This window comes from Carex rostrata, chromosome 1, assembly GCF_964058835.1.
Source record: "Carex rostrata chromosome 1, lpCarRost1.2, whole genome shotgun sequence".
NCBI classification, from domain to species: Eukaryota; Viridiplantae; Streptophyta; class Magnoliopsida; order Poales; family Cyperaceae; genus Carex; species Carex rostrata.
In genome coordinates this window covers 5,140,601-5,164,954 of record NC_135918.1, presented here as the reverse complement: position 1 = coordinate 5,164,954, position 24,354 = coordinate 5,140,601, and the positions used below count along the sequence as shown (strand labels likewise).

General features: G+C 35.9%; 1 protein-coding gene and 1 long non-coding RNA gene across 2 annotated transcripts; one reads left to right on the top strand and one right to left on the bottom strand.

The window, feature by feature from the left end:
• The first annotated feature begins 10,436 nt into the window (after nt 1-10,436).
• Nucleotides 10,437-12,167, top strand: LOC144564622 (uncharacterized). Its single transcript, XM_078314231.1, has one exon. The coding sequence runs from the start codon at nt 10,437-10,439 to the stop codon at nt 12,165-12,167; it is 1,731 nt and encodes a 576-aa protein (XP_078170357.1).
• An 8,394-nt stretch (nt 12,168-20,561) lies between these two features.
• LOC144565278 (uncharacterized) lies at nt 20,562-21,416 on the bottom strand. The gene is made up of 2 exons (XR_013514864.1): nt 21,089-21,416; nt 20,562-20,827 (listed from the first exon to the last, which is right to left on the bottom strand). It is a non-coding gene; the product is annotated as an uncharacterized LOC144565278 (long non-coding RNA).
• Nucleotides 21,417-24,354: the final 2,938 nt, after the last annotated feature.

Here is a 24,354-nt window from a genome sequence, read left to right as displayed (position 1 = left end):
AAATCTGAATTTGAAAAAAATAAAATCTAACATATACAAAACAAATCTAATTACTTCACATATTTTGAAAAATAAATATAACATATTTTTTAAACCTATGAAAAATAAATCCGAATTTCAAAAATAAAATCTAACATCAAAACAAATCTAATTACTTTACATCTAACAAATCTAACATAAACTAAATAAATCTAACATATTCAATAAATCTAACAAATCTAATTACTTAACATCCAATAAATCTAGCATAAACTAAATTTACTCTACAAAAATAAATTAATCTAACATGAAATAAATGTAACCTTTAAATCTCGCGGAAAAATCTTGCGGGAGGTGCCGAACTTCGTAATTTCGATACCTTCGTAATTCCGTTTGTGTATTTGTAGAAGGAATTAAATTTACAGCTATATATTTTTTTAAACAATAAATTTAAAATTTGAGAATAATAAAAATTTAGATTGAGAGAATGAGAATTGAGATGGAGATGTGAAAATGAAAGGAGGAAGAGAGGGGTATTTAAAGAAATTTGATTGGAGAGATAAATTTAAATTTTAAATTTTAAAAGAATAACAGAAAAAAAGAAAAAAAAAAGAAAAAAAAAACTTTATTTCCCATCCTGTCGGTCCGGTTTGGGCCAGGTGGGTTCGGCCGGTCGGGTCCGAATGGGATTGAACCGGGTGGAGGGAATTTTAAAAATTGGATTTTGAATTTTGAATTAAAGTGGGTCGGGTATACGGGTAAGAGTAGACGGGTACGGGTATGGTCGGTCCGGGTATGGTCGGGTATTTGCCCAAAAAATCCGGTCCGGTCCGTTTTTTGCCCGTACCCGCGTACCCGACCTATACCCGGGCTCGGGCACGAGTACCCCGGGCATAAGGTACGGACGAGCTCGGACATAGGGTACCCGCGTACCCGACTAGGGTATTGTCAAACCACTACCTACGCATAGGCAACTAGGCAAGCTTAATTAGGTCCAAGCCAGAGCTTGAGATTAAAAAAAATATATATATTGTATATTTTATTTCTTTCTAATAAATTCAATCAATTTTTTTTTCTGTAAAGTATCACATGCCACATGCCGAATGATTAAAGCGTTATCCCAGCCTCTCCACCATTTCTATGACATGCATGCATGCCAAAGCAGCACTCAAAGAGTTTTTTAGTTTATTTTTTCTTTGGCTCCTACTGCATGATATATAGACTCAATATATAGCAACTTGTAAAAGGACCACTCGCGCACTTTGTGCAAATGAGCTATATATTATAGGATTCTGACCATTTATTCATTGTTCCCTTATAGAAAATATATTTTTCCGATCGGTAGTTCCCATACATGCTACCACTGCTAAAATGTTACTTTTGATGCTTAATTATGATATAATTATGATTTTGTTTTCTTGAATTATCAAGTTAGGACAGAGTTTTATGTATCCAATTAAAATAGGTACCAATCCAATTATCAACAAGATGCTCAGTGTTATCCACCAAATTAAGTGCATGCATGTCAATCTTGAAATGTCTTCAGCTAATCATTACTTTATTACTTTCAAGATCTTGTCCTTTAGACATCAAGGTTCTTGTCCATTTTGGAATGTGATAGGTCCAGATCATATCTAAATATAATATAGATATACTATAAAATTAGGTCACTATCCGTCAAAGTAAAAGTTACTATTTTCGAGGGTACACCGACGGAAATTACTATTTCTGAGTGTACAGTATTACCAACAAGAGTATCCGCAAAAATACCGTCGGAAAAAAAAAAAACTTTTACTCTTGCAGATAGTGGCAGATTTTTGTAGTTATATATATATAGAGATATATATATATATATATATATATATATATATATATATATATATAGAAAGTAAGGAGTATGCTATTAGAGTTGATCAGCTTACCAAAGAGAAGCCTGTGGCCATATCATAATGATATTAGCAATTAATATAGTAAATTAGTAATGACATCGCACAGTTGCTCAATTTTGGAACAAAGGTAATTAATTTCAAATTGTTGTTTAAGAAGAGGTACAAGTAGGACGTATTCCTCTCTTATCAAAAAAAAAAAAAAAAAAAAAAACACCAAGTAGGACGTACTTTAACACAAGGGATCATTAATTTACACGCTGTTGATGGGCCGGGTACTGCAACAAATAAGTATATATATTCAGGAATGCTGTTGATGGTCCTTTTATACATATTGTTCTTACTGTATCGACTTTTGAAGAAGTTTTAATATATATGTACATTGTACGAGTATTACAATTAACACAAGCACTATTGGAAAAAATAGAATCAGAATCAGTTATATACACATATTAGTATCGGAATTCAACCGATTCTGATCAGGGCGATACAAATATCAAACAAATCTGTATCGGTTTTGCGACCAATCCTAATATATAGTCACTATCTGGATCGGTTCTTAGTTAAGGACCGATCCAGATAGGCACCATCAAGATCGGTTCTACAGTAGAACCGATCCAGATGACTGCTTATCTGGATCGATTGTACTGTAGAACCGATCTTGATGTATATTTTAAATTAGATTTTTTTTTAAATTCAGAAAACAATTATCTGGATCGGTTCTTATGTAAAAACCGATCCAGATTGTTGACTATCAGGATCGGTTCTTATATAAGAACTGATCCTAATAGTTATTTTGCCTTTTTTTAAAAAAAAAAAAATTCTATCTGAATCGGTTCTTAGCTAAGAACCGACCCTGATGCTTTATTGAATTTAAAAAAATATATTTTTTATTAAATGACCAGCTTCCATATATATTTAGCTGGCCAACATGCTAATTTATCACAAATCCTAAATTCAATATCACACATCCTAAATTAATTATATATCATACACATCCTAAATTATTACAAAGAATTCATGTTCATGCAAATTCAGATAACACATCCTAAATTGTTGTACTTCTTCTCGGCTTTATCTCATTTAGCAAAATTTGGACCCACATTAGGCGAAAGTCGGCCAAGCGTTGTGCCGTATGTTTAGCGGGAATATCCTACATTTTTTAGAATTTAGAAGAGCATGTACAATTAAATTTTGTATTTTATTATATTTTAAGCAACAATGCTTATTTTTGGAAAATTTATAAATGCATATATACCTTTAATTGCTGGAAAACATCGAGGAATTCCTTTATTATGTCTTACATGAGCAACATGACATAATATGCACATTTCCAGCCGGCTGGTTGTTGTGGACACTATATAACAAGTTTGAAAAAAATAAAATGTATGTATTACGAGCATACAAATGGCTTATATGTATATTCACAAATTTTTGCATCTAGGTCATTATAATTATATCTCAATAGAAACTATTACCTTGTAATCGTTACGAACCGTTAAAGAAGTACCCATTTCCCTCATGAAAACGATGTTGAAATATGAACACATTGAGCAATCAGTACTTACGAGACATATTTAAAATGATAATATAATAATAAAATCATTAGCATTCTAAACAAACGTAAATTTTAGGAAGGCACTTACTCCTTGACAGCAGCAGTGATCATTACCATTTTTTTGCTCTTCTTATCGAAATCGTACACGTACAATGCACGTTCTCTTGGCATAAGAACGACCAATATCCAATGATTTATGCATGTTAGGTTTGTAGCATGTCATATTCTATAATTTATATGAATTGAAAGAAATATAATAAAATTAGAATATATATATATAACACTAACATCTGATGGTAAGGTATGAATATCAATCTCTTGTCCCGATTTTCTTGGAGTGCTTTCCCTATGTATTGAAGAACACCTGCTCATCGGGGTGGCATTCGTTCGATTGGGGTCCATGAAACCAACTTGCTCATCGGGAAATTCCTCCTTGATGAATTTGTGCCAATACCTACAAAATAAAGACATACAGGTGATCTCAATTTTATGAAATTTGAATTAAAAGTACTAAATTATGCAATTATTACGAATATTAACTCACAGCATCCAGATCTGAACAAATGGTACAGTGATCCACTCCCGTGGTGTAAGCAAGGCCGCATAATCATCTGCATAGACGCATATGGAGTCATCTAAACATAAAAGATCAAGTGGCGGATCGATTTTGAATGGATTGCCATCTAGCTCCGAAAACCGATCACGAAGCTGCTTGAATGTCCATCCCAGCTTGTCAAAATTGATACCATCAAACGCCTTGCAGTGACTCGTTGCGTTCCGACCTCCAGGAAATCCTAATTCTTTGCGTGGTTCCTGCAAAATTTCATAATAAATTGAAATAAAATCCAGAATCAACTATAACTCTATCATATAGATACTAATTAAGAAGTATAAGAACTTGTAATAATAATATACCTCATCTGAAGCTATCAATATCATGGGCATCGGCCATGTAGTGAAACTGCTGAGGGCATCCTTTAGGGTTTCCTGCTCGCCATTTGGTACAGGTAATGGGAGGTCTATGAAGTCCGCATCGGAAATACCATCCACCATTACTCTTGCATGGTCGGGCGGCATCGGCCTGCTGTGAATTGTTCCACCGGGTATGTTCGCTTACAAAAGTAGGCTACAAAGTCTCAGGTATAGCAAGCTATACCAGTTTAAACCTTGAATCTACTCTCGTCTAGGGTTGCAAGTGCACAACCCTATCCGTATAGTATATTAAGGTATCGATCCTCAGGGACGGTTTAATTCGATTCTAAATCACCACTTATCCAAGCTAGGTACTAGAAGTGCGAAGAGTTGGGTTTGATTTATTTATATTTCCTAATTTCAAATGAAGATTCAATTAACAGTAATGAAAGCAGTTAAAGGTTTTAGTTTTGAATCAAAGATAAAAGGTGTTCCTAGGGTTTCAGGTTTCATCCCAAACTTTGCCTTCTCTGGACCTATCATGCGACTCGCATCATCTCTGATGCGACCCGTATGATGCAACTCGCATCATCTCTGATGCGGGTCGCATGGCCCTCGAGCAGAGCTGACATGTGTTCGTATCTAAGTTGATTTCTTGTGCGAGGCTTCAACCTGTGGCTCTCGCCTACTGGTATCTAACCTAAATTGATTGTCTGGTTAACTAGAGGTATCTACAACCTTTCGATAATAGAAATTTCACCTCTCGGCTACTATTGATCTTAGATCTACCTCAAATGCTCAATCACAATTACAAGATACATCAAGGCCAAATTACTAGAAGAGATGCTATAGACATCTAACAGTAGACAATCAAGAATCAATCAAGAAATCACAATCAAGCAAACAATGAATACTCAAACAACAATCACACAAGTTCAAACTTAGATCAAAACATCATTCAACTCAAAGACAAGGTTTAGAGACTACATCCTAACCCTAAGAACTAGAGATCTACTCAAGCATAGCAAAAGAAAGCATAAAAGAGAGAGAGAATAGGCAGATCATGATGAAGCTCAAAGATCCAAGGTGGATTGGAGAGGATCTTGCAATCTTCTCTTCTTCTCCAAGCGATCTCCAATCTCTCTCTTCTCTCTTGATCTTTTCTCTCTCCTTGAGGCTTTGAATCTTTAAATTTCGGAACCCCCTCTCTGGTAGCAGGGGTGGCCTATTTATAGGCTTTTTAAAACGAGTGCTTCAATTCTGGGCCTTTGCTGTCTGCTCTGGAAACTCGCGATGCGACCTGCATCAGGTCTGATGCAACCTGCATCGACTCTGATGAGGGTCGCATCGGCTCTGATGAGGGTCGCATCGGATGTGATAAGGGTCGCATCAGATGTCTCAGATTTCAGTAACTTCCCTGATTTTGCCCGTTTTCGCCTGATTCCTGCAAAGTAAGAACCAAAACATAGCAGTACCACATTCTATGGATATTCAATGTAAAAGGCACCATTTGTTGGTTCAAAACATAGATTTTTGTATGGAAACAAGTCGAAATAATAGGTCTAATAAAGTGATATCAGGGTACAACTAGAACATGAATTGTCCCCAAGGCCACTTGAACAGTTTTCCCATCGACAACCGCCTAGAGTTTGCAGCTTAGTTCTGCCTCCTGTTCAAATATATGTATTTACTCGAATAAAATAATATGTATGAAACTAAGACAAGTAATGGAAAATAAATTAAAATCTGAATATGTATGAATTTGAATTTGCATTACCTCAGTAAACTCGGAAAGATCTGCATATGGTTTGACTGACTGGCAGCTGCTCTGAACGACTGTTGGGGTATACGTCTGGACTTGTTGGCCCATTGTCTGTTGAAGCATTGCAAATTTTACCTCCATTTCTTCCTGTAATCTCTCCTCTATTCCTCTTACTTTCTCCTCCACTTTTCTATCCACTCTCTCTTCAAATTCTGCTTCGGACCTCGAGGGAGCGCGTCTCCTCCTTATTGAGCTCTTCTCGTATGTTTTTTCTGATTGGAACCAGACCTCCCACTCCTCTCACCCTCCCAGGATGTTCCGGATTTGGAAGAGATTTTTCCAGAACATCGTCGTATCGTTCGACGGCCAACAACCCTTGTTTCAGAGCCGCTTCTTATTCTTCCTGAAATGACAACATGTTACAACGTAATAATTTAAAGTTGAAGTTTCAATGAATGACAATATTAAAGATTCTCACAATTTTGTTGATGACCGGTACATATTTTTCAGGATAAAAGTGTTATTTGGCCTCCTTATTGAGCTTTTGTCTTTCTAGTCTCCATGAGACGTGCCTATGCTCAACCGACAAATCAATGACCTCTTCTGGTGTCAATGCACTTGTTGACCCTTGGGAAGACGGATCACTAGATGCTTTCTCGTCTACAATCGCCTGCATAGCATCTCTAAGCCTACTCTGGAAGTTCTCACCATTATAACCTCTGGATCCTAAGAATTTCTAACCAATACTTGAGCAATACCTTGGTACCAATACTTGAGCAACTAGGGTTAACAAACCGAAATAACAATTAGCAATTTCTAACAATTTCTAATAATCCGAATTTCTAAATTCAAATTCTAACAATTTCAAACAAATATCTAAATTTGCAACAAGTCTAAATTTGCAACAAGAGGTATAAGCATATACAAGTATCTAGAAGGAAAGCATAAAGTACACCATAAAAGGGATATAAGCATATACAAGTATCACAAGAATTAAATTTGCAACAATTATTTATCAAATTTCTCAAATTTCTAACAAATCTCTCAATTCAATTTATAATATCTCATAATTTGAATTTAGAGATGCTTACCCGAGTTGAGAGAGAGAGGGAGGCGGAGCCAACGGAGGAGAAGGAGAGAAAGAGGTCACAGAGGAGGAGGAGGAGGAGGAGAGCAAAAGTCACGGAATGAAGGATTTTAGGAGGAGAGAAAGAGGTCACGGTGGAGGCTAGAAGAGAGTAATTTGAATTTCGGCTAAGGAATGAGGTTTTGTACCCTAACACACTATCTGGATCGGTTCCTAGCTTAAGAACCGATCTTGATAAGTATCTGGATCGGTTCTTAAGCTAGGAACCGATCCAGATAACTTATTTTATTTTTTTAAAATAAATAAAACAACATGATCGGTTCCTAGCTCAAAACCGATCCAGATAGGTATCAGGATCAGTTCTTAAGCTAGGAACCAATCATGTTGGCAGAAAGAAATCTACGATGACCCATGTACATGATAGGCCTAAATTATATACATATTCGATCTGATTTTTATTACGAAATAACACCAAATATCTTGTATTATGAATATAAAGTGAATATAATACACCTTGGATCAAGTTACTGCGTTTGTTTGGTTTTAATTTGTAGGAAATGAAGAAAAATGAAGAAAACTGAAGGAAACTGCTCATTGCGGACACACGGTTTGTGATATGGCCAAAATAAGTACTTAGATGGATTTCTGGACGCGCGCCAATTTAAAAAGATATAATAAGCTATACATCAAAATCCGTGCGATTGCACGGATATCGATGCGGACGCACGGATCGCGATGCAGCCACACTCTGGTTGCACAGGAAAAGTCCGAGCCTAATGCGGATCTCGATGCAACCGCAGTGCGGGTGGTTCAGACGCAGTGCGGATCCTAGTGCGGATGATACTGTAGCAGTGCGGACGCACTGTAGCATATGGTGAAGACGCAGTGCGGATCCCAGTGCGGATGGTACTGTAGCAATGCGGGTGGCCTGGCCGCACTGTAGCAGAACGCATAACTGGAGCCTGATCTTAAAATAGCCATAACTTTTGACTCGTAACTCCGATTTAGGATTGCGACCACTTTTTGGAAAGCTAGGAAGAAGATCTACAACATGAGAAACTAAAAAAGGAAATTTGGAGTCAGTTGGACGCACAAAACTCGCAGACAGCCAAAATTGCACGTTTTCAACACGGTTTCTATTTTTGGCGCATGATGGACACGTTTTTACAGCAAAACATGGACAAGGCATCCTGAGAAACAATCCAAATATAGCACCCACTAACTCCACTTCCTAGCCTCTTAATTGGGCATGATCATTGGCTATAAAAGAAGGCATATGATCTCTTCCCATGCATCATCTCACACAACATCTCTTTTCTCATCCATTTTTTCTCTCTACATACATACCATTCTTAGCGATAAAATTCTGGAGAAAAGGAAAGCTTTCAAGCAAGGAGAAGAAGGGTTTCCTGAGCAAGAAATCGGCAAGATAGAGGTTTTAGATTTGTCAAAGGGTGTATTTACTTCCTTTATTTCATTTCTTCTTACTTTGCCAATTTTTGTAATGGATCTCTCCATGAGGGAGTAGATCTCTCTCTAGGGGTTTAGGTCAATGCATGAACTTGTTTAATTCTATTTTATTCGGTTATTTGTTTTTATTATGATTGTTTTATGGGATTTGATTGTTATTTTCTGTGATTTATCATTTGTGTTGATTACATAGTTTAGTACTTGAAATCGTTGTAGTCCCGCTTTGGAATCGGTTTGTTAGGCAAAAGATCCAAAGAAGTTAGGATGAGAGGAGAGTACCAAATTATGAACACAAATATCTTAGGTTTTAGGTTAGAAGCGACCGTACTTTGATACCTATAACCGGAACTATAGAAATTAAGGGTTAGGGTTTGGTGAAGAACGACCGTGAAGTCAAACCCCTACTTAGGACACCTATATTGATTAAGTAATTAGTCAATATAGGCTAACAAGAGCTTAATGGGTCTAGATAATTAGGGTGAAGAACGACCGTGAAGTCCGAAGTTATCTAGGCACGTTATTAATTCACGACCGTGACCCTTTTTAACATTTTAGGTTAGAAACCTCATCAAATCATACATGAATTCAAACAAATACCGAATAGATAGAGTTAGCAAGGGATTGTAGACCAAAGACCCCTAGATCTCTAAATCTTGAAAGCAAATCAATTCCTTTCTTTTACTTTTATTTACAATTATTGTTTCAAACTCCTTTCTTTTGGGTATTGAACCCAACCTTAGGAATTGTTAGAACAAAACCCCCCCAATTTACTTTTATTGCACTTTACTTTATTTTATTTTCTGAAATTTATTACTAAAGTTTAAACTAAGTTTTTATCGTACTCCCTGCGGTTCGACACCTCAAATACTACTTTGATAGAATTGTGCACTTGCAATTTAAATCAAACGTGTGTTAAAGGTTTAAAAAGTACATCATTGTACTGAAACTTTGTGCATACGCTTTTGCGCGCATCAAGTTTTTGGCGCCGTTGCCGGGGAGTATAGTTTAAATACTAAGTTTTTACTTTACAAATTTATTTCAGATTTTTTTTTCTTTTTATTTGAGAACTAACTTTAATTCTTTTAGCGTTCTATGAACTTTGGAAGAACCCCTTTAGGAACGCTTTATTTTGAAGAAGAAGAAGATCGAAGCATGGAAAACGAAGACAACCAATCCCAACATAGATCCCACCATGACGAACAATCTCACCATGGGAACAACAACCACAACAACAACGGAAATGGCCGTAACCGTCAACAAGGCCCCCGTTTCGGTTTCATTCCTCATGGCCAAGATCCACGCGACATCAAGCCCTCTCTCATCCACCTTCTTGGCCAAAGTCAGTTTGGGGGAGCCCAAAACGAAGACCCGTATGCCCATTTGGCGGTTTTCGAAGAGCATTGTGGCACTTTCGCTCGAGAAGGAGATGATCTAGACAACCTAAAACTCAAATGCTTCCACTTGTCCCTCCGAGACAATGCGAGAACATGGCTAAGGACTGTCAACCGAGACTACATAGAGACATGGGACGACATGGAGAAGTTATTCTTAGGAAAATACTTTCCTCCATCCAAAACCCAACATTTCCGAACAAAGATCACGACGTTCAAGCAAGCCGAGGGGGAGTCTCTAACTGAGGCATGAGATCGATGGGCGGAGCTCCAACGCTTGTGCCCTAACCATGGCCTTGACATGTGGTTGCTCTTTCAATTTTTTTATGGGGGTTGCACAATAGCAACTAAAACTCATTTAAATTCAGCTGCAGGGGGTAACATGTCACGAATGGATCCGGCACAAGCCATGGCAATGATTGAAGATATGGCAATCAACCAACGGGAGTGGACGGCCGAGCGAGGGGCACGAGCCCAAACCACACCGGGCATGGTGAAGGTCGACGAAGTTACCGCTTTGAGAGCACAGATGGAAGCCTTGCAACACCAAGTGGCACAAATTCACAGCTCCAAATCTATGACAAAGAAGGCTCCATGCGGCATATGTGGAGAGGTGACTCATATCACCGCCGAGTGTCAAGTCCTTATTGAAGGCGACGAAATAGAACAAGCGAACACTATGTTCTATAATCAGGGAGATAAGAGGAACGATCCAATCTACAACAAGGTTAGGCAAAATGATAATTTCAATTCAAATTCTTATAACCCTAACAACAGGTGCAACCATCCGAACTTCAAGTGGAAGACCGAGAACAACAATTCCAACCAATATCAAAGCCGGCCCAACCAAAACTCGTATCAAGGAACCTCCCAAAATAGCAACATAGAAAAGATGATCCAAGACTTGATGACCCAAGTAAGCGACTTTACAGCATATCAAAGGAACACCAACACGGATGTTTCGGATTCCTTGAGGGACTTGAAGAGGAAGTTTGAGTTGTTAGACACCAAGACCTCAATGCTAGAAACACAAATAGCACAACAAGCATCTTTAACCTCTCGCCAACAAGGCACACTTCCGGGCAAGCCCGACATAAACTCAAGGGAGTACGCGAATGCCATAACCTTGAGGAGTGACACGAAAAACGAAAGACCAAAGATGATGAGCATAGAAGAGCAACAACAACTACCAAAGGAGACACAACCGCCTCCGGCTCCTCTCAATGCAAACACACCGGCATCAAATCAATCTCAAGAATCGGGTAATTCCAACCCGACCAAGGTAAAACCTATTGAAACTCCTAAGTATATTCCTCCACTCAGGTTTGTACCATTTCCTCAAAGGTTAGTGAAGAATAAACTTGACCAACAGTTTACCGAATTCGTAGATCAGAAAAAGTGCACAATAGAGAAAAGCGAACATGTGATATTAGATGAAAAATGTAGCGCAATTTTTTCTACCGATTTACCCCCCAAAATGAAAGATCCAGGTAGTTTTTCGATACCTTGCTCTATAAACACAACTAGAATTGAAAATGCAATGTGTGATTTAGGAGCAAGTGTCAGTCTCATGCCTAAATCGGTTTATGACAAACTTGAGTCCAGTAATTTAGAACCAACCAATATGACACTAACTCTTGCTGATGGGACGACACGATCTCCACTTGGTATTTTGAAAAATGTGGTTGTCAAAATTGGTAAGATTAAAATTCCTGACGATTTTGTTGTCATTGAAACGGATGATCATTCGACCGTTCTCTTAGGTCGAGCTTTCTTAGCAACTGCAGGTGCAAACATCAAAGTCAAAGAGGGGGAGCTTTCTTTCTCCGTTGGGAAAAAGAAAGAAAATTTTTATTTTCATAAGCCATTAATACCTTCTATTAAAAATTCAGTTTGCATGATAGAAATTTCACAGGTTAATAGAGAATTTGTGCAAAAGAAGTCGGTGGCAACATCTGAAACCGACAAACCTCGAGAAGTTATAAAGACAAAACAAGCTTGGCTCCCAAAAGCAAAATGCATAAAATTGATGGAAATATTCAAAAACAGGAGCAAGAAGAAGAAGTTGAACAAAACGGAGCAATGGGGAGGCCGCCCTCCCGATCCTCCACCCAATCATTGAGGCGCACCACCACCACCTTCCGCCAATAGAGTAATCCATGTTTCTTCCTATTTACTTTTGTTTATTTTTACGCATTGGGGACAATGCTTAATTTAAGCTTGGGGGATGGGAAGAAATTGTATCTTTGCATGCATGTTTATTTTTTTCCAGTTTTTTCAAAAATTTTAGGATTTATAACCTTGTTTTTACTTGACCATGAATAGGATTTGTGATTTTGAACTTAAATGATTGAAATTACGAATTTGTCAAGATGTTTTATGAGGTTATAAAAAATAGAGTCTTGCATAATTGGACTTAATTGTTTGAAAATGCATAAAGTATAAAATCATGTTTAAATTTTGTGTTAAAAGTTGGCAAAAATAAAACTTTTGATAAATTTGAGTGATTGATGGAAATTAGAGATTTTGATGCGAATTTTAATGAGTTTTTAGGAATACCCTTGGAATAATTTGAAATAACCACATAATTTGGCGAAAAACTTTGTGGAAATAAAGGTTTAAGAAATTGGAAACCTAGGATTTAAATTTATTTTTTTGAAAATGCAACTTGTTTGTGAAAAATGGATTTAGAAAGATCGGGATATCCATGGGTATGATTTAATGCCTAGGGATGTGTGTATTCATGATATATGAAAATGAAAAACAAAGTGAAACAAAAGAAAAGATGGAGATAAATAAGAGTACTGGCACAATAAATCCTACGGGATGCCTTTGAGCTCATCTCCCAAAGTAATAAAAAAAGAGTACTGGTACAATCCCACGGGATGTCTTTGAGCTCAAAAATTTTCCAAAACTTTTGCATGTATCAACACATGAAGTCCGCGACTTTCTAACCTAAGTTGGATCCAAGCTTGGGGGATTTTTAAAGAATTTTCGCAAATAAGAGTGCATTTTTTGTATTAAATTTAGATACCCGAAGTTTACAAATTCTAAATCTTTAAGGAAATTAAAGTTAGAGTAATCAAATTGTGGGGTGAAGCATAATTAGCCAAGGGTTGAACTTTAGATTTGTAAAAATTTACGTTGAGATTTTTAAATTTTGTCAAAGTCATACAAATTTTTCAATTGAAGAAATATACTTGATATGAGGTTAAATTAGAGATCGAATTGTAGTTTAAGTTTAGATGTTGCTTGAGGACAAGCAATGTTCAAGCTTGGGGGAATTTGATAGGCCTAAATTATATACATATTCGATTTGATTTTTATTACGAAATAACACCAAATATCTTGTATTATGAATATAAAGTGAATATAATACACCTTGGATCAAGTTACTGCGTTTGTTTGGTTTTAATTTGTAGGAAATGAAGAAAAATGAAGAAAACTGAAGGAAACTGCTCATTGCGGACACACGGTTTGTGATATGGCCAAAATAAGTACTTAGATGGATTTCTGGACGCGCGCCAATTTTAAAAAGATATAATAAGCTATACATCAAAATCCGTGCGATTGCACGGATATCGATGCGGACGCACGGATCGCGATGCAGCCACACTCTGGTTGCACAGGAAAAGTCCGAGCCTAATGCGGATCTCGATGCAACCGCAGTGCGGGTGGTTCAGACGCAGTGCGGATCCTAGTGCGGATGATACTGTAGCAGTGCGGACGCACTGTAGCATATGGTGAAGACGCAGTGCGGATCCCAGTGCGGATGGTACTGTAGCAATGCGGGTGGCCTGGCCGCACTGTAGCAGAACGCATAACTGAAGCCTGATCTTAAAATAGCCATAACTTTTGACTCGTAACTCCGATTTAGGATTGCGACCACTTTTTGGAAAGCTAGGAAGAAGATCTACAACATGAGAAACTAAAAAAGGAAATTTGGAGTCAGTTGGACGCACAAAACTCGCAGACAGCCAAAATTGCACGTTTTCAACACGGTTTCTATTTTTGGCGCATGATGGACACGTTTTTACAGCAAAACATGGACAAGGCATCCTGAGAAACAATCCAAATATAGCACCCACTAACTCCACTTCCTAGCCTCTTAATTGGGCATGATCATTGGCTATAAAAGAAGGCATATGATCTCTTCCCATGCATCATCTCACACAACATCTCTTTTCTCATCCATTTTTTCTCTCTACATACATACCATTCTTAGCGATAAAATTCTGGAGAAAAGGAAAGCTTTCAAGCAAGGAGAAGAAGGGTTTCCTGAGCAAGAAATCGGCAAGATAGAGGTTTTAGATTTGTCAAAGGGTGTATTTACTTCCTTTATTTCATTTCTTCTTACTTTGCCAATTTTTGTAATGGATCTCTCCATGAGGGAGTAGATCTCTCTCTAGGGGTTTAGGTCAATGCATGAACTTGTTTAATTCTATTTTATTCGGTTATTTGTTTTTATTATGATTGTTTTATGGGATTTGATTGTTATTTTCTGTGATTTATCATTTGTGTTGATTACATAGTTTAGTACTTGAAATCGTTGTAGTCCCGCTTTGGAATCGGTTTGTTAGGCAAAAGATCCAAAGAAGTTAGGATGAGAGGAGAGTACCAAATTATGAACACAAATATCTTAGGTTTTAGGTTAGAAGCGACCGTACTTTGATACCTATAACCGGAACTATAGAAATTAAGGGTTAGGGTTTGGTGAAGAACGACCGTGAAGTCAAACCCCTACTTAGGACACCTATATTGATTAAGTAATTAGTCAATATAGGCTAACAAGAGCTTAATGGGTCTAGATAATTAGGGTGAAGAACGACCGTGAAGTCCGAAGTTATCTAGGCACGTTATTAATTCACGACCGTGACCCTTTTTAACATTTTAGGTTAGAAACCTCATCAAATCATACATGAATTCAAACAAATACCGAATAGATAGAGTTAGCAAGGGATTGTAGACCAAAGACCCCTAGATCTCTAAATCTTGAAAGCAAATCAATTCCTTTCTTTTACTTTTATTTACAATTATTGTTTCAAACTCCTTTCTTTTGGGTATTGAACCCAACCTTAGGAATTGTTAGAACAAAACCCCCCCAATTTACTTTTATTGCACTTTACTTTATTTTATTTTCTGAAATTTATTACTAAAGTTTAAACTAAGTTTTTATCGTACTCCCTGCGGTTCGACACCTCAAATACTACTTTGATAGAATTGTGCACTTGCAATTTAAATCAAACGTGTGTTAAAGGTTTAAAAAGTACATCATTGTACTGAAACTTTGTGCATACGCTTTTGCGCGCATCAGTACACGTTTTTAGAGGAATTAGGTAGCCACACATCGACTGTATCGTCCAGGCAAACAGGGCACGCTGTCTCTCTTTCGACACTGTAAGCCGACAAATTTCCATAAGCTGAAAAATCATTAATGGTGCAGAAAATCATGGCCCGTAAAGTGAATTTCTCCTTGCTGTATGCATCAAATATCTGCACTCCGAGTTGCCATAATTCTTTTATATCCTCGATCAATGGCGCTAGATACACATCTATGTCGTTCCCGGGCTGTTTGGGTCCTGATATGAGCAAGGTCAACATGATGTATTTGCATTTCATACATAACCAAGGCGGAAGATTATAAATGCACAATAGAACCGGCCAACTGCTATATTTGCTACTCATGCTACTCTGTGGATTTATTCCATCTGCACTCAGCCCAAGCTTTAGATTTCTAGGGTCACGTCCGAATTCGGGAAACTCTCTGTCAATATTTCTCCACTGAGGAGAATCAGCGGGGTGCCGTAATTTCCCGTCTTTTTTGTGGTTATCATCATGCCAACGCACTAATTTCGCATCTTTAGCATTTGACAACAAACGTTTGAATCTCGGTTTCACGGGGAGGTACCACAATGCTTTTGCCGGAGGTCCTTTATGCGGTTTACAATCATCACTTTTATCACTGGCTATCTGCTTTGGTTTGTAACGTGATGCACCACATTTTGGACACTCGTGAAGGTCTTTATACTCATTTCGATATAATATACAATCATTTGGACACGCGTGTATTCTTTGAACTTCCAAATCCACTGGGCACAATATTTTCTTCAATTCATAAACATTGGGTGGTATATCGTTTTCATCCGGAAGCATTTCTTTTAAAGTTTGTAATAACTCAGTAAAATTTCTATCACTCCAACTGTCACACCCCAGATTTTTACCATCCGGAGCGTGATTATATAAGCATCTTCACACAACCTACGTCGCCAACAGAAATGAAAACAAAATAACAAAACGGAGTCAGCTACAAAGCTCAGTAACCGGTTATTTAACGACGCGCTTCTCTATAATTGGCTTAATTTAACAACCATTCAAATAGGCCGAATTAATCCACACAAATTCACATCAAATTAATTATGCACGCATATTTCATCGGCGATAACACGTCGGTCTAGGTTATCCGTAAAACAAGTCACATCATATTTTCAACCATCGAACCCGACTACGACTACCATTCCCCGCATATCGGTCCCGACCACGACTAGCAGCCCCCGTGTATCGGACAAATCAAATTCCAACCTCAGACCCGCTATCCCGTTAAATATGCCATCATAATCCAATATGCAATACCAATATTCAAATTAACCATACAAAACGAAAACACAGTTATAGAGAAGTCCAATTACCTGAAGCGATATATTCAGAATTTCTCAGATTGAAACGACAACTCAAAATCACTGCGACGTAGTAGGAATTCGAATCAGATAGAAAATCAATCAATAGTGGAAATCATAATCTTCAGAGAACATCTCTATTATTATTCTCTCATTTCCTTTCTATTTATTTTATACGGTTTATCATTTTTCTTCTGTTTTGTCTCTTTGCCTTTGTGTGTATTTTATTTTTTTCTGAATTGATGAGAGGAAGAAACTGCAAGCGGCACTAATTATAAAGGGGTTACGATGAGGGTGAGGGGTTCCCATGTATAACCGCATCGTTTCCTTTTTATTTATTTATTTTGTGTTAAGGAATCAGAGGAGACAATTAAGAAATGGAACCGCCTGACTATTTCCACATTAGCATTTCTTTCTAAATAAAATTAAATAGAATTAAATACGGCAAATTAATGATTAGAAGGTTATATAATAATAGAAATAAATTTGACCAACTCAATAATTTTAGGAAATAAAATAAACGAAACAATAATTTTTTTTACGATATCATTTCTCTCTTTTTTTTAAAGTAATATATTTTTAAATGAAATATGTTACCAAAAGATTTATAATCTAATATATATATTATGAAAAAAAAATTGTAAGCATAGATAATTATAACTTAATTTTTCAAGATATTACACCAACCGTTAGATGTTTTAAGGTTATACAATTTTAATACACTTTTCAATTTTGAAAATTTAGAACAACCATGATACAATTCCTTATTAGAATCTTCATACAAATTCTTAAATAAACAATACTGCTTATCATTATCAAATTCCTGTTCTATATCACGTAACATTTGATCAAAATTATCACATTTATCTACCACTATATCATCATTTTCTTCGGTATGGTACTCCTGATGCTCAGTACGAGTACCTATGTCGGTTTCCAATCCCCGTAGGTCATTCCCCTCATCTCCACTGGTATGGTTCCGGATGCTCAGTACCAGTACCTATGTCGATTGGAAAACTCTCACCATGCCATATCCAACATTTATATCCTTGCTTGAATCCACGACGGATTAAATGGTTCCTCACTTGGTTCGGGTTGGAAATTTTTTTACCATTGTTACAATCACGACAAAGACATGACATCAGTGTACTCCCCTTATTCGCCATATCTTCCATAGCAACTCTGATAAATTCCTCGACACCTATCGTATATTCATCCGATAGACGTGATGTTTCGTACATCCAACTGCGGTCTATCTGCAATTATAATAGAACACAATTAATTTAGAACAAGGTTGGGGTACTCAATTATGTTCACAATAGGGCTTACATGGGGCCTGGTTACCATCCTATCCCACTCTTTGAATACTTTGTCCCAGTAGTGACCACCTGTTAGACATGTTTTAGTATTTAAGAAAATTTCGGCAGCATTTCCCTTTAGTTCCCCGAGTATTCGAGGAACTAATAAGGAGAAATGCAGCCAAAATTTTCTTAAATACTAAAACACGACTAACAGGTGGTCACATCCTAATTGAGACAAAGTATTCAAAGAGCAGTCCCAAAATGGGGACTATTCAATATTAATCCCTAATGGATTAATTTTGAACGGGTATCATAACCTAAAGGCATTAATCATGCGGTTGTGGCTCATAAGACAACACTCTAGCTTAAGAACCGTATATAAATACATTTACTCTAGCTATCAAAATATACATTCATGCACAAAACTAATTAAACATGAGTTTTATGTTGTACTTCCAAATTTTTTAGATGCCGTAGCGAGTGAGATGAAGATCACTGCACCAAATCTCTCAATAATAGCCAAACTACAAAATTAAACCATCGGAACCTAATTAAGGGATGTATATATATATATAACATATATATGATGCATGCTAGGGTATATATGGGTATATATCAAAAGCTCATATGTGCAAATATAATTATATCAAAAGCTCATATATAGCATGAATTTGCTAATCTCCACATATAAAGAAAAATTTGAAATAGAAAATGAATTAAAACCTAAAAGAGAGATTTAGGGTTTATAAAATGAGCCGAATTAGAACCTAAATGGTGCTCCATCTAACATCAAACTTGATAAAAGAGATGATCGATCAATTAATGAACCTGAGAAAAGAAGGGTGAGATAGCTGATTAATGCCCAGTAAGATAGCTGCTGCGCTAAGTAATGGAGGCGAGGTCTGAGGAAGAAAGAAAGGCGATTATGTGAAGAATCAGACTTAGGAAAGCCTTTAAATGCACTATCAGGATCGGTTCTTAGCTTAAAACCGATCTTGATAGTATCTGGATCGGTTCTAAGCTAAGAACCGATCCTGATACTTGATAATTAGGATCGGTTCTTAGCTTAGAACCGAACCACATACTATCAGGATCGGTTTCGGCTAAGAACCGATCCTAATACTTGACAATTAGGATCGGTCCTTAGCTTAGAACCGATCCTAATACTTGATAATTAGGATCGGTCCTTAGCTTAGAACCGATCCTGATAGTATCTAAATCGGGTCCAAGCTAAGAACCGATCGGTCTTAGCTAAAAACTAAAAAAACCTTGGAGACTGAATGGCCAATTCGGTCTCGGAGAAAAGTAAATGTGGAGACCGAAATGGCTATTCGGTCTTTATGATTTTTCAAAAAAAAATACCAATCATACTGGTTTGCTAAATTTGATTTAATTAACTATGGTTTATAAGAAAAATTCTCTAGTGAGTCATCGCTGAAAATAGTAGGGAAAATTGTTTTTATGCCACTCCAAAACATGAAAATTAGGAAATTGCCACCCCAAAACATGAAATTAGGAAATTGCCACTCTAAAGTTATCAAATTTATCAAATTGCCACAATTATACATTTAATCTACAAATTTAATTAAAATTAATCTGTAAATACAATAAATTTACATGTGGACTAAAATACCCTTGAATTCATCTCTGATATTTCTATTTGGAATCGAATTCATATCACGCCTAAGATTTTAAGGCGGAGACCTGGTTCTATTTGGAATCGAATTCATATCACGTCCAATTGCTATACAGTAGTGCCTCACCTCACGGGAACCCTAAACTCCATTCCTCCTCCTCCGCCAAAACCAAAAGCTGAAATAAATCTTCTCTCTAAAACCAAAACCTGAAACCTCACTAGCTGACAAAGCAGAAACAAAAATACTTGCTGACAAAGCAGAAACCGAAATAAATCTTCTCTCTAAAACCAAAAGCTGAAACCTCACTAGCTGAACCTGGAAATTTGGTGCATATATGGCGCTAGATGCAGCTGGGACTTGAATTTCTATCAAAGTTCAATTTGCATTTGTCAAAGTTCAATTTGGTGCATATATGCTGCAACTTGAATTTCCAGTGCATATATTTCTGTCAAAGTTACAGTGCATATATTTCTGTCAAAGTTCAATTTGGTGCATATATTTCTAGAATACTTTTAAAAATCATATATCTCGTTATTATTCTTTTCTAGAACCATAAGTTCTGAAGGGAATTAGTGGTATCAAGCAACCAATTAGTGGTATCAGGAAAAAACTATGATAAAGTGAATTGGAAATTTATGAAAGAAGTATTGTTAAGTAAAAAATTTCAACCACCAATGGGTTAATTATTGGATATCATTGTTACTTAGAAGTGCTAATACTTGTATAAATGTTAATGGCAAATTAATCCATTATACCAATAAATTAATTATTTAGTTTAGGAATTCTTTTAACCTGTTCTATAAAAAGCTGTTAAATTGTTAAAATATTTTATTGTGATCACCCTAGTTAATAAAAATAATAATGGAAAATAAGCAAAAACTATAGCAGGAATTTACCACCCATGACAAACTAAGCCACTGGTCTTATCTCAGACCTTCTCATATCAATAATAAAAGTAGCATACAACATTAATTTTTCAAGATTAAAATTTCCCTTGCAAAGACGGTACGTAAATTAAATTAAGGGCACCAACAATGCAAGCCTCTGATAGAACAAGTAGAGGAAGGGGGATGCACGTCACGTTTGATACCCAAACAAAACAAAGCTGATGCTTCCTTGTATTCACTCTTCCATCCCTCTCTCAGCTCCGACGAATCTCTGTACCATTGCCTGAAATCAATCAAATGACACCATCAATCATATCCAGATGTATAATCTAATCTAGCTGCCCTGTCCAAATGCAAGGAAACATTTTCTGGTAAAAAATTATAAATAAGTTATGTTACTTGGATACATATAGCTTTTCTGTACCAGTAAAACTGTCAATGGTACGAGGCACCAACAACTAACCAGTATCCTCTTTGAATTCATTTTCATTTCCCAAAATCATCCAATTAATTAATTAATTAAATTGAGGAAGGGAGTAGTTACTTGCAAACGAGGGAACAAGTGAGGAGGTCAACGCAGTCCAGCTGGGAGAACACCTGGCAAATTACGTCAGTAGGAGGCCTCAGCGCCGGTGGAGGTGGAGTGGAGCAACCACCTCCGTCGGAGATGACATCATCTTCTCTTCTTCCTCTTTCTCTTTCTCTTGGTTTCATGGCGACTCGAAATATTAGAAAAGAAAAAGAAAAAGAAACTTGATTGCCGAAGGTTAAAGAGATGAAGTACTGGAAGGGAAGGGTGAAAGAGATAAGTACTGGTGGAATTTGATCTCTTCAATTGAAGGGTATTATTGGAAATACTAAAATACGATTTTTATACACTATTTTTCAGATTAATTTTAATTAAATTTGTAGATCAAATGTATAATTGTGGCAATTTTATAAATTTGATGACTTTGAAGTGACAATTTTCTAATTTTATGTTTTAGGGTGGCAATTTTCTAATTTTCATGTTTTGGAGTGGCATAAAAAAAAATTTCTCAAAATAGTAACATGCATCTTTTTCTCCAATGAATATAGTCAATCACCAAGAGAACTCTAAAAACTATAAATTTGCTGAGGAAGAGAACTCTAAAAACTATAAAAAAATGTGGAAAATTGTAGCCAATTATAAAATAAAAAATAATTTCATAAAAAAATATTTGTGTACAAAAAGTGAATATATAACTGAAATTTAAATTGTCGTTTGGAATAAATAATGACATAAATTTGACAAAAATGTGAAAAAAATTGTAAACAATTTTAAAATAAATAAATAAATAATGTTATAAAAAATATATTAGTGTGTAAAGAACAACAAGCCGCTCCTTTTGTTGAAGTCTCGGAAATAAATTTATTTTCCGATTTTTTTTTTTTTTAGAATAACTCAGAAACGTTGTCAGAGTAGAAAAAAAATAGCAAGTCACAACTCAACAAATTTATAAAATTAGAAATTAAATTGTGTCTAATACGATCTTTGGTATTCTTATTTAAGACTAGTTAATAAGAAGTTTCTCACAGGCAGGGAACGGGGAGGCAGAGCAGAAGCTACCAGCGACTGAATTGGTTCTTAGAGACAGGAAACGGGGAGTCATGATTTCGTCTTAGCGAAAATTTTATGTTGGTTGTACATGTATATATTTATCTGACATATTTTTTGTAAACATGATAGAGCAAGAGGATAATACAAGAGAGACAATATCTTCATTGAAAAGTGTAAAAAATGGCAAAGAAATTTCAAACAGGCGTATCTCATATCTCGATAGTTCGCTTTCAACATATAACAACTTTTCAGAAAGCTTGCAAGAAAAAAAGATGTTGGTTTAACCGTATAGCGGTTATCAAAATTTTCAAATTACAAAAAGACAAAGGAAAAAAGCCTCAAAACTTGAGTTGAAGTTTTCGATTAAGTTTTTTCAATATAATTTTCCATTTTCTTGTCCTTTACCATATTGTTTCCTACACATTATTCATGTAAATGTATCAAGTCTAAGATCTAGAGTTTTTTCTTGTTGTGTTTTTGTTGTGTTTTCATTTTTTTTAGTTAGAATATTTTCATTTTGAAATTTAATTTAGCATTTTTGATATTCAGATCTAGGGTATGCTATAAGAAAAACATATCATTTTGAGTATTTAGTTTAATGTTTTATCAAAATTTTATTTAGTATTTTCATTTTGAGAATTTTCAAAAAAGAAAAAAAAAACTGAACTGGACCGCTAGGATTCCTGTCGGTCAAAAAACAAAAAAAAAAACAACCACCAAGAGTCCTGACAGTTTGGATATTTTTGTATTTTTTTTAATTTTATGGTGGATGTTGAGAAAGAACAGGGATCCAGTCCCTATTTCATTGATAGGCACGTTCTTACAGTAAGAACTTGCAAAAAGAGTTACAAAACAAACTCAAAGAAAATTGAGCGAAATAAAAACTGAAACTAAAAAAACTGAAAAAAAATGCTAAAGAAAGCAATTGTAATGATAAAGTAAAGCAGTAAAGATACAATAAAGTTCTAAGGAAACGGAATCCCCTTTGGTTCTTTAATCTGTCTGATTGTTTGTCTGCCGCTACTGTACCGGTACAGCCTGCATTGATGTGTATCTCCACTGTGTGGAAACTTGTTCCATCAAATCCTGAATCGTGTTTTCCGTGTCCCTAAGAGTCTGATTGGAACGGAGTCCACTCCCAACAAACGAGAAAGAGAATTCTCTTTCTCGTGAATTTTCTGATCGAAACGTCAAATGGGACGGGAATAGAGACGATTCGACGGGATTTGAACAGCCCCAAATCACGTTGAGAAATCGCAGGAGAAAGCATGGTATTTGACGAGAATTCGTTTTTCTGAGATGAAATGTCGTTTGTATCCTTATCTTTTCCGATAAAGAAATTGACAAGAAAGCGATTAGCAAGATAGAAGGCAGATCAGGAAGGTGCACGAGGAAAATGGTGGGCTTCATTACTCGTCCATCTGAGAATCTCTGCACCAATATGCATGTACAACAACGAACAAGAAGCTGCCATTTTATTTCCCATTTAGAGCTCCTTTCTTGCACATCCAAGATGCGATTAGAGGGGTAATTTTAACATCATAAGAAAAACTCAGAGCAAGAGATTAGAGAAGTTGCTTTAAAACAAAATTTGTATTATTTTTTAGCATTTACAAGGATTACACTATAGAAATTTCTGTTTTATTTGACTTATTTCAAGAGCCAAATTATTAAAATAAAAGTAAGATCGTACCAAATTAGAATAATTTTTTGGTTTGGTAATATTATTAGTCAATAGCAAAATAATTAAGTTGATTGTTTTATTGAATTACTAATCACAATTTACAACTCATGATTTATCCTATAATAGTAAATAACCGGTTCTCTTTTCTGGTATGCATCAGAAACTGCTCAATAGAGAAGAAAGAAAAATACAGGGTAAATTTCGCAAATCTACATGATATCTATGCTATGTGCACATGAAAAATGAATCTCCCAATGCTTTGGTTTTGTTACATATCTCCAACAGTTATCTTGATTATCTAGTACATGCTATCATTTATGTATCTCAAAATAAATGCGAATGAGAATGAAAATGACAAAGAAATTATAATGGCATACACAGTAAATAAATTGAATATTATAACCTTTTTAACATATCTTTAAATCAATTCTTCTTTTAGAATTAACTATTCCGATCATTAAAATTCAATTCCAAATCATTTCTTTTCAACTCTATTCTATTGAAATGAATTGAACTCTTGTTACACTTTCATTTCGATCAGACCCTA

Coding starts and splice junctions, on each gene's coding strand:
- LOC144564622 (XM_078314231.1), top strand. CDS start 10,437: ATGGATCCGGCACAAGCCATGGCAATGATTGAAGATATGGCAATCAAC.